This window comes from Pituophis catenifer, unplaced genomic scaffold (genome assembly GCF_029215685.1).
Source record: "Pituophis catenifer annectens isolate HBS135680 unplaced genomic scaffold, rPitCat1.0.hap2 SCAF_3, whole genome shotgun sequence".
Classification (NCBI taxonomy): Eukaryota; Metazoa; Chordata; class Lepidosauria; order Squamata; family Colubridae; genus Pituophis; species Pituophis catenifer.
The window spans coordinates 180,092,966-180,104,992 of NW_027256883.1; the positions used below are offsets into that span (position 1 = coordinate 180,092,966).

The following is a 12,027-nucleotide window of genomic DNA, read 5'->3' on the forward strand; positions in this document are numbered from 1 at the left end:
ATCTTGATATAGTCATGAAAATCCTAGTAGCAGAATTTTTATAAAAGCTACTAAATATGCTTGACTATGGCAACACAGCTCAACCAAAAGCCTAACTCAAAGGAACAGAAGGATTCTACTAATGTAGCTTTCTTCAACATGGTACCTCCAGGCTATAGGAAGGTTGCAAGGCTGGGGGAAGTTATTCCAGAGCAAGGGTGTCAAACTTGTGTCGTCACGACGGCATTACGTGATGTATCAGGACTGTTTTCTCCTTCGCTAAACCGGGTGTGGGGGTGGCCAGCACGTGATGCATCTGGCCCGCAGGGCGTGAGTTTGACAGTCCTGTTCTACAGCTAAAAACTACTACTGTCAAATGGTAAACTTATTATTTTCTTGAGAGATGCATTAATGTACTAACTCAGTTTCTAATTGGTAGAAATAAGTTTTTCACTGAGCTTGTGTTACAACGATCAATTTTATCGTAATTTTGTTTTATCAGAATTTTAATTTTATTAATGCTATTTTTATTTTAATGGATAAATTTTACTTTGTTAGGTTAGAAAGCAGGGTCTAAGAACTACAGGATTTGACCCACTACAAGTAGAATAAATGAATAAATAAATCCAATGAAAAATGATACCCTAGGTGTGCTTTCTTCTGTTTTGTCTGCTGCCATTATCTTTATGCTCACGCATGAGAATAAAACCAATTTAACTGGGGAATCTGGTAATCTCTAACTGATTCTATGTCTAAAACTATGAGAGTTGTATCTAAATAATAGCTGGCTAAGTAAATAAGTTTGATTATGTTGGAATCTGCTTTGGAGAATTTGTCCAAAAGTTCAGATAATTTCCTAGTCAAATTCCTTTATTTCACATTTCCTTAATCTGACATTTATTCTGGAGAAACCCAGTCTATGTGGTTGCTAACTGACTTGATGGCATAATCTTCATGATCTGCATCCTTCAGACATCAACCAGAAGGAGCTTGTGGTAGTAGATATGCAGTGGATCAGATGTTACTCATGCCCAGAATTATGTCTTGAGTGAGAGGAATTACAGTTTTGCAAAAACAATGCAAATGGGACTTCCCAATAACAGGTACACAAAACCATATTGTCTGCAAAAAAAAAAAAAAAAAAAAGACCAGTGACTATAAGAATAAGACTCTTTGTTGGTCTTATTTGAGCAGACTAAAGCTGCCTGTCTGGAAAACAACAAGCAAGTGTGAGCTACTTCTGATTCACTCCAGCAAATCCTTCAGTCTTGCAAAATCCAGCCATTACAATAGCCCTACATCAGGGATAAACTCCAGCAGGTTCTGACAGGTTCTGGAGAACTGGTAGCAGAAATTTTGAGTAGTTTGGAGAACCGGTAGCGGAAATTTTGAGTAGTTCGGAGAACTGGCAAATGACACCTCTGGCTGGTCCCAGAGCGGGGTGGGAATTGAGATTTTGCAATATCCTTCCCCCAGGAGTGGGGTGGGAATGGGGATTTGCAGTATCCTTCCCCGCCATACCCACCAAGCCACGCCCACCAAGCCATGCCCACCAAGCTACACCACGCCCATCAAGTCACACCCACAGAACTGTCAGTAAAAAAAATTGGATTTCACCACTGCCCTACATACCGTAAGCCCTAGTAACTTGCACATGTGAGGGCACATAGGCAAAACAAATTTGAATATCTCTGGGGACCTATATAATGCACTGCACATTTGTGGTAGGGTTCAGCATGTACATTGAACCTGTTTACATGCTTTACTACTAGTCAGAAAGAAATAGTACTGGTGAGAACAGGCTGCACAGGCTCCAATGCTCCTTCCAGTTCAATGATTTTACAATTCAGTGATACTAAATAGGTACAACTCAATACAACTCAATGTATGAAGAAAAAAGAATATCAAGGATAAAAAGGTGAAGCATTGGAAGTAGCTTCTGTGAAATGCACGCAGATAAATCTCTTGGCTGGGTGCCTTTGTTACTTTGCTGACTGAACTTTTCCAGCCATTATGTATTTATGTTTTTCTTTCTATTTAGAGAGGCTATATTACTTTTTGTCACCTAATTTGAATCTCTGCTTAATATGTCTCTTTAAGTCTCAGTATGCTTTTAAATTAAATTTTCCAGGCACACCTCTCACTGGATTGTCTCTTCCCTGGAGGAAGAGCCTAAATGGACTAATTCGACTGTCTAGGAATCTTTACATTAAATTGCACCAGTAAAATTAGGATTGATTCAATGGGCCAATGTAACAATCTAAGGCTCAACATAGGGCGCCTTTTGACAATTTCCACCAAAAATCTGGGTGGAAAAATCTTCTAACAATCATTTAAGAATATAAGTCACCCTTAATGCTAACAAAAACATAGTTACTGCAGCAGTCCAGTGGAAAGAGTTATCTAGGGATTTAATGGAAGTCTAGGGAGCCAGGAATGCTGCAAACATTAAACAGAGGTTTGCACATAAAAATAGGACATTCACCTCTAACCCATGGCAACCTTATTAAAGAAATGCACGAATACCCCCATTTTAGCGAGGAAATATTGTTCTCCACAGTTTCATTTTTTGAATGAAAATAGATAGGAAGAAAAAGAGTAGTAAGAGAAATTCTGGGCCTATAGACTGTAGCAGTCTATATTTACTTGACCTTAACAGAGAGAGTCCTGGATGTGCAAAGGAAAACTCCTTCTGGAATAACACATGCTTTTTACAAACTAGAGTTCTCTTTGAGGTAACAAGCACACACCTCTGTAGAATAGTGGGCAGGAGGAAAAGGACACCAGGCCAAAAGTCCTTGTAACAGAATGGGCCTAGGGCAGACAATGTTAGACAGGGATAGGCATCTACAACTCTCTTTAAATCCCTTTTAATTGGCCCTGGTAGCCGGGGCTGGCAAGAACGGATGTCCAAAACGTCTTGAGGTGCTTAGAAGGGATGCTATACTTTCCTCAGAAAGAGTTTGTTCATTCATTCATTCATTCATTCATTCATTCATTCATTCACTCCCCCCCTCTCTCTCCCTCCCTCCCTCCCTCTCTCTCTCCCTCCCTCCCTCCCTTCCTCCCTCCCTCTCTATCTCTCTCTCTCCCTCCTTCCCTCCCTCCCTTCCTCCCTCTCTATCTCTCTCTCTCCCTCCCTCCCTCCCTTCCTCCCTCCCTCCCTCTCTCTCTCTCTCTCTCTCTCCCTCCCTCCCTCCTCCCTCCCTCCCTCTCTCTCTCTCCCTCCCTCCCTCCCTTCCTCCCTCCCTCTCTATCTCTCTCTCTCTCCCTCCCTCCCTCCCTTCCTCCCTCCCTCTCTCTCTCTCTCCCTCCCTCCCTCCCTCTCTCTCTCTCAAGCGTTTTGTGAGCCTGGGTGCAAAGCAATGTTTGCTGGGCTCCTGGCAGGTCTCTTCTCCGCGCCTTCTCTTTGAATGAAATGCCTGCGCGAGGGAGGCAGAGGGATCGAGGCGCCCGGTCTCTAACTCCTCCCCGCGAGTCTTTACCTCCCAGCCCAGCCCAGCCCAGCCCGTGTGAAACCCAATAACCGCGACCATCCAGCCATGCCTCCCCTTCCCGGCGGCGCCGAGGAAGACGAGCACAGGAGCTTCGGAAGGTGCAGCCGGCCGCGGTAGCAGTTTTGGCGTCTTCCCGCGCACCGCTCGGGCAGAGGGAGACGGCCAAGCGGCGCCCAGCATGCTGGCTGCGGGAGGTCCGCTCGCCGCCCGGCTGGGCAGCCTCTTGCCTTGCTGGCTCGTCCTGGCGCTCTCCGGCACGCTGGCAGCGGCGCAGCCGCCCGGGGTCGCCGTCCTCTGCCCGCCGCTCTGCCACTGCGAGGAGGACGGCATCGCGCTCTCCGCCGACTGCTCCGAACTAGCGCTCGCCTCCGTGCCCGCCGGCCTCAGCCCCTTCACCGCCTACCTGTAAGCACAGACCTGTCAGGCGCTTTGCTTTGCTTTGCTTTGCTTCTCCCGGGGAGGGGAAGGGAGGGGGGAGGGGGGGCAGAACTGCCAAGGGCGCCTCTAGCCGTATCCCTCCCCACCCCCGTCTCTCCCCCCCTCTCCCCCCCTCTCTCTCTTCCTCCCCCTCTCTCCCTCCCTCCTTCTCTCTCTCTCTCTCCCCTCTCCATCCCTCTCTTCCTCTCCCTTCCTCCCTCCCTCCTTCTCTCTCTCTTTCTCTTCCCACTCTCCCTCCCTCTCTTCCTCTTCCTCTCCCTCTCTCCCTCCTGCTCTCTCTCTCTCTCTCTCTCTCCCTCTCTCTCTCTCTCTCTCTCTCTCTCTCTCTCTCTGCCTGTTTATACTGCGATGTTCTGCTTGCGTTACTTCTTGATTGCTACGGATCAGCGGAAACAGAGCTTGTTTGCGGGGCAGATTCTGGCTGTTTAAGACTCTATTTATCTTGAGTAATTAGGGCAAACTGCGACGGGGATCCCATCTCTCTCTTCCGTAGTTCTCAAGTCAAGGGGCCGGGATCGTTTGGGGATTTGGAGGCTCGGGGAGGGTCAACATCCAGTTTGTCCCCCGCGGCTTGGAAACTGAAGGGGTCGGCGTGGGGGAGGGGGGAGAGGAGAGGAGCAAGCTATTCTGGTCCGGTGAACCCAAACCATGGTAGAGAAGAAACGTTTGAAGTTTCGCTTCCACCGGTCCCAGCCACGTCCAATCTGTTCTTGGGAAAGTTGTTTGCTCGTCTATCTGCAGCGTAGATGAATGAGTGGGTAGCAAAACTGGGCAATCCTTGCCTCCCTGCGTGCTTCGTGGCTGTTTTCTCCAAGCGGCGCTTTCGCTTTGAAATCAGACAGTCGCCCGCTTATGAAAGAGATTTTGCATATTTAGGCAGAGAAAGTTTAGCTAAACTTCCCTGCGCTGACGAAGGGAGTGAAAGAATTTGGCTTTGCTTTAAGAAATCATACAAAGAGACAATGCAAAAAAGTTTGGGAAAGGCTGTCCGGAAATCTGTGGAAAAGGTTTTGTGGGATACCTGACAAAGAGAGTTCCTGTCTGTTTCTTGACACTATATCGATGTTTTTTCAAATTTGGCAATTTTAAGATGTCCAGATTTCAACTTCCCAGAATTTCCCAGTCAGCATTCTGAGAGCTGAAGTCCATACACGTCAAAAGTTGCCAAATGTGAAAAACGCTGCACTAAATAATCTGTACTGTAAACAGCATTGCCTAGAGGTCAGGGCAAAGAGTTGGTGGGAGCTTTGCCTTTGGGTCTTGCTGCATTTCTGACTTCTTTGCAGGAGAATACTCACACCTGGTATCTCCTGCCAAGCCAGTTTTTCTCCTTTAAGAGAAATATAGTTATAGCCATTTCAAGAAGAAAACTGGATTAAACTCAGGAGGTAATGCAATTGTCTTATCTTCCAGACTTTGGCTTTCTGATTGCTATTTGAACGTGTTTCTCCTTTACACCAAGCTGGGGGCGGCGGGAGCGGGGGGAGAGATATTTAAGAGGGAAAGTTTTCTAGATAATTGAAGATTTATTTATTTATTTATTTTGCTTTAATTTATATGCCGCCCTTCTCCGGAGACTCAGGGCGGCTTAAGCAATAGCCTTCATACTTTTGTATATTTTTATACAAAGTCAGCTTATTGCCCCCACAATCTGGGTCCTCATTTTACCTACCTTTGAAAGGATGGAAGGCTGAGTCAACCTTGAGCCTGGTGAGATTTGAACTTGCAGTAATTGCAAGCAGCAGATATTAATAACAGTGCTTTAGTCCACTGTATTACAGGCTCCGATCTACAGTGCAAATATCTAACATGGTAAGCTATATATATAAAACCAAGATATTGCCTCGGGTGCCCAAAGTTCTATATCCAGAGTCCTTCTGCAAAAAAAAAAAAAGGGGGGGGGGGGACATGAATTAGTGAAAATCTTTGGCTTCAGCAATGAAGCCTCAGTGGGGAGACTGAAAAAAACAGAATTGAGCAAGTCAAAGTAGGTTCTCATACTAGTCAACCTAGTGGCTCCATAAGCAATCTTATTAAATAACAGAAATCAGCTCTGCACCCCAAAATATTATTTCCCTATATATAATACTTTTCATGGCTGGGAGACTCTCCCCTTTAAAATGCAACTTTTCCAGTCCGTGGCATGATTTTTGCACAATACATGTGAATAACTGATTTCTATAGAACACACTTAGGAATCTAACAAAGTGAAATAAGGATGGCCTAATTTGTAGCTCACAGTGCAGCATTATATGGTGCTAATGTTAAAATGCTCATAAGGCAGGGGTGAAATCCAAATTTTTTTACTACCGGTTCTGTGGGCATGGCTTGTTGGGCGTGGTGTGGCTTGGTGGGCATGGCTTGGTGGACATGGCAGGGGAAGGATACTGCAAAATCTCCATTCCTTCCCCACTCCAGGGGAAGGATACTGCAAAATCTCCATTCCCACCCCGCTCTGGAGCCAGCCAGAGGTGGTATTTGCTGGTTCTCTGAACTACTTAAAATTTCCGCTACCGGTTCTCCAGAACCTGTCAGAACCTGCTGGATTTCACGGTTTTAAGGGACCCTGTCCACCTCTGAATTCATCCAAATCTGCTTTGTCTTCAAGGCCTTGGGGGGAAAACTTTCCCTTCAGTTTGCCCTAGAGACACCCTGATCAAGTCACCTGATTACTTACAGAAGTAATTTACTTACAGAAAGCCCTGCTTGCACCTTTGTGCAATTACTTTACAAGTCTTTGAGTTACAGCAGCGGCAGCAACAACTGTTGATATTGCTTCCCCTCTCCCTGTACAGCCTGCTTTGACTTCCTATGGCTGAAAGTGCTAGCAGGACTGAGAGCTATGCTGCAAATCAGCACCCCTTTTAAGGCCAGCGACAAATGTTCTATTTGTTTGGTGCTGAACTAGCCCTGCGTTTGACACAAGCGATCTTAGCCACAAGGTCAACACAACCAGTCTCTCATCTCAAAGCTGGAATGCGTACTGTACATATGAACTCTGTGAGGAAGACTCTTCATCTTTCAGGCATGAGAACGAGAATATAAAAAGGGGCACCAAAGGTCCTTTTCGGCTGTAGCTATGAATTTAGAATTATGCTATGTTAGGAAGAAAGGTGAACGTGTATTTAATATCGTTGAAGGAAAAAGTCTTTGAGAAACTTTGGAGTAGAGAAATGGTGAAGAGAAAGCTTCAGTACCTCCCTTTCTTTCAAATTCTGTCTTAACACATCTTTGCTTTTGTGGTTTGTTAACATGTGCATTCTTGCACTTATTAATATATCCTGGATAATTTGATCCTTAGTAGTCATAGTTCTATTGAGATTGCCAGAGCACATGTGATAAACTTCTGCAATCAGGAGCTTTTCAGGGATTTTTGACTACAACTCCCATCTTTGGCATAGTTGACTGAAAATCGAGTTCTACTCCAACACAAGCAGCAGATTCGAGGAATCTACTAAAAAGCTTATTCTGGCTATGGAAGCTCAAAGATCATGTCTGGGTGTTAAAACTACAATGTCTTGGGCAGGAGACATTTTTTGCTCCAACTAGAAAGCTCTGAATTTAGGGCATCTGCAAATATTAATTGCTTTCAATTGATCTATCATTTTTATGAGCAAACTTAGTGTAAATCTAAAGGACTGATATTAATACATACAAGAATTGTAAGCTAGATCTGGGAGTTTAAAAAATATCTGGACAAACCACTTCTAAATGTTTGCCAAGAAAATGACATTGACTTCTCTCTATAGTTACCTAGAAGTCTAGCTAAGCTCAAAGGAATCTTTAATCACATTGTAACTCTTCTAGGAACATCCTTCTAGGAGACAATAATTTAGTTTCAGCGTATGGTGGCGCCATTGACAGTTCTTTAAGGGAATCAACCTTACACTGTAAAATATAGTTTCCAAATGCATCCTTAAATAGAGTTCCTCCAACTTTTTAATTTCTGAATAACAATTCCTTTAAAACTTTTCCTTTGCATTTCACAGAAGCATCAGGTCTCCTGCAAATTCCCTAAAAGACAAATGGAATCTATTCTGTAAATGAATTGTATTCAGAAAATATTTAATATAGAATAGTAAAAATAACTAGATCTCCCACATCACAGCTTAGAAATCTTTTGATCATGGTTGCATTCACACAAATTTAATTTAATCAGAGTTTATTCAGATCAATTTTCTGGCTTGCAAAACACATTAAACCATACATTAGCAATATGAATTGGATTCACACAACATACCAGGCAAAATCTGGTTTTGCAACCTACACCTGAAAATATATTTTTGTGGAAAGTAGATAGGGTATTTCTATACAAAAGTAAATGAAGTGAGTTTAATTACATTAGTTTTATTGCCAGGACTAAAATACTTCCAGTGTGACATAATAAAGCAGTAAAGAAGCCATTCTCTATTGAATACAGTAACTCAAGAGAAAAGGAATCTTTCAGAACTTAATTAAATAGTTATTTTTTAAATAGATTTATCTACAGCCACTGAGTGTTTTATTCTGCCATGGCTGATTTCAGCCCAGTTCAGCTACCTACACACTTTAGATTCTTTTTCAATAGTCACATGGCCATGAGACAAAGGTGCTAATATAAGATTAAATCAACATATTCATCTAAGGACAGGTTCATAGCATCATTCATTTCTTCAGCTCTTTTTTTTTTTTTGGTATAGTATTAATCTTTAACCCAGGTAGGCCTCCTTGAATGAAAGACTATTAGATTTAGGATATCTTAGGATTCTAGATATTACTTGGGAAGTGAAAAAAACCCCATTATCATTGGAAGGAGGCAGTAACAAACTACTCCTGAAGAGTAAGCTTGTCTTAGTGACCCTATGTTGCTCTTTTTCCATCCCAGTTTATCGTGTGTTGTGTTGTAATATTGATTGTAGCAATAAATAGCAATCTCTCTAGTTATCTCAGCTTTGTTCTCTCTTCTCCGCTGCTGAACTTGTGCAAGCTGAATTAGTAGATGTTCACCGAGTTTCCAATTCTCTTCAACATTCTTCACCCATCTTTGGAATTTCTCACCCCATGTAAGAATTTGAAATTCAAGTGCCATCTTTCTCCTGTCTCTTCTAAATTTCTTGCTGAATGCAAACAGGATAGCCAGTGAAAAGTTGTACAATCTGGACTTTATCCCAGGCAAAAAGCTGTCCCCGGTTAACTTGAGCTTAGTCTATCTTTTCATCCTTCTGGGTACTGAGGAAAAGGTGTTAGAATTTAGTATTTGAAATTACCAAAAAGCTTCTATCTACAGTGCTAGCATTAGAATGTGGGCGAGCACTGGATAATAACTGTATTCATTCAAAAGAAGATGTAGAAATGTTATTGCTACATTCAAAAAATTGCTTACTGGTTGGATTAAGGCAGAAGTGGAAAATCTGGGACATTGTAGATATTTGTTGAAATACAACTCCCAACAGGCATGGCTAATGATTATTTATTTATTATTTATTTATTTATTATATTTCTATACCGCCTTTCTCCCGTAGGACTCAAGGCGGAGTACAGTCAAGAAAAATATAGACACACACACATCATAAAATTGCTAATTAAAATTATTACTTAGTTTGGTCAATTAAATAAAACCCAGAATTAGATCACATTTAAAAAATCATTCACATGTTCATATGTTTAGCCCCGCCTGTTGGAACATCAGGGTCTTGAGGGCACGGCGGAAAGCACGGAGATCAGGGATATTCCGTATCTCCGGGGGCAGTTCATTCCAGACGGCAGGTGCCCCCACAAAGAAGGCTCTCCCCCTGGGGGTTGCCAGTCGACATTGTTTGACCGACGGCACCCTGAGGAGTCCCTCTCTGTGGGAGCGAATTGGCCGGTGGGAGGCTATCGGTGGCAGAAGGTGATCTCGTAAATACCCAGGTCCTAAGCCATGGAGCGCTTTAAAGATGGTAACCAGCACCTTGAATTGCACCCGGAAGACTACCGGAAGCCAGTGCAGCTCACGGAGGAGCGGTGTTACATGGGTGCGCTGTGTCGCTCCCATAATCACCCGCGTGGCCGCATTCTGGACCAGTTGGAGCCTCTGAGTGCTCTTCAAGGGGAACCCCATGTAGAGAGCATTACAGTAGTCCAGACGGGAAGTGATGAGGGATGAGTGACCGTGCGCAAGGCATCCCAGTCCAAAAAGGGACGCAACTGGTGAATCAGGCGAACCTGATAAAAAGCCCCCCTGGCCACAGCCATCACATGATCTTCTAAAGACAGCCATGCATCCAGGAGGACGCCCAAGTTGCGAACCCTCTCTGAGGGGGCCAAGATCTCACCCCCAATAGTCAGCAATGGAACCAGCTGGCTATACCGGGACGCTGGAAACCACAGCCACTCGGTCTTGGAGGGGTTGAATCTGAGCTTGTTTCTCCCCATCCAGATCCGCACAGCCTCCAGGCACCGGGACATTATTTTGAATGTCTCTTTAGTAAAATGCTTCTTACTACTACAACTTGAAGTTTCTGCATATACTTAAGAAGGAGCCAACTCTGTATGTCATGGAAAACACAGAATGTATAATATTGGTGTTATTCCCACACAGAGGTTTCTAAATAAAGTATCAAACTGAAATAAGACATCCCCTGATAATAAGCCCAATCGGGCTTTTGAGCACATGGCAATAAGGCCAAGCGCTTATTTCAGGATTCAAAAAAATATAAGACAGGGTCTTATTTTCGGGGAAACACGGTAACAAAGTTGGTGGCAAAATACACTGCCCTAATGAGTACACTAAGGAATACACAAAAATACACAAAGCCCTAAGAAGCTTCAATTTTATGATTTTTGTCTGTTCAACTTCATCTTCCAAAGATCTTGTGTCTTCAAGTTATTTATTTTGTAGCATAACAGTCCAGGAAGCTGTTTTCATTTGCAAGGTGGTGGACAGTGGATGTAATTATGCCTTCTGCTGAAACAGGTTGTACTGGGGTATTTTTATTGGCCAGAAAGCAAATGCTGCAAAAGAGAATGATATTTCTAGAGAGAACAAGTTTACCTATATTAGTTATGTACTAATCATGGCAGATTTTACATTCTGAAATTCTCCAGCAAGGGAGATTCCTATTTCCAATTTAAAAATCTCAAAATAACAAAGGTTCTATTCTCAGTCACATTCTGCTTCAAACCAGATAGCAGAATATATAGACAGAGGCTGTATTTGTGGCATCCGGTCCTAAACTATTTATTAAAACCAGCACCATGAATCCACAAATGGATCAGAACCAGTGAAGCTGCTGTAAAGCTATTAGTATATGTGACATACGCTAGTTCCCATACAATAGATACACATCTTTATATTGTCTATGGCTTTTGGACTCTCTTCAAACAACCCCTTGGAGTGTATCATGCAGGAATCTTGGAAGAATAAGCAAAATATAAATCTTTGCTTTATTTTTGTTTGTTGAATTGTTTATCAAACTTATATGGTGGTCTATCGCATAAAAAGCATTTCTGAGTCTCATACAATAATACATTAAGTCAATATATAAGGACAATCATTATTAAAATTATAAAACAATCATAGAGGGACTCTGGACAGTATACAATTAAATACTAACAAATACAATATTAACCACAGACATTGACCCATCTCAGAATTTCACCAGTCCCTGGGGATCCCCGGATCTAATGGCATAGTCAGATCTTGAGGACTTCCTGAACATTAACACGGATGGAACTAACCTCACTTCAGGAGGCTGGGGGAGAAGAACATTTCATAAAACAGGCACCATAGAATAGAAGACACATCTTCTGGGACCCACCAGTTAGGATCCTGTGCTAGGACTTCTCTACCATATCTTATGGGACAGGCAGCTACATTTGGGGAGAAGCAGTCTCTCGGATAACCCATGCCATGAGGGGGTCTAAAGCACTTTGAATTGGACCTGGAAGCAAAATGGCAATCAATGCAGTTTATGGAGCAGGGATATATAATCTGTGCCACTTCAGTGCCACATATAGCTAACTGCCAGATTGCTACATCCTGCATCAGTTGAAGCTTTCAGGTACCTTTCAAGAGCAGCCTAGGACTCCTAATGAAAAAAATGAAGAAATTCCATTTTCTATTCATGCCTTGAAGAATGACGATCAAGTAGGA

General features: G+C 43.0%; 1 protein-coding gene across 1 annotated transcript in view; it reads left to right on the forward strand.

Annotated features, from left to right (window-relative positions):
• The first annotated feature begins 3,654 nt into the window (after positions 1–3,654).
• Positions 3,655–12,027, forward strand: part of LGR6 (leucine rich repeat containing G protein-coupled receptor 6) — a 134,232-nt gene continuing 125,859 nt past the window's right edge. The window contains exon 1 of the mRNA XM_070939894.1: positions 3,655–3,881. Within this exon, the coding sequence (XP_070795995.1) occupies positions 3,655–3,881 (227 nt within the window). The remainder of the gene's footprint in view (positions 3,882–12,027) is intronic.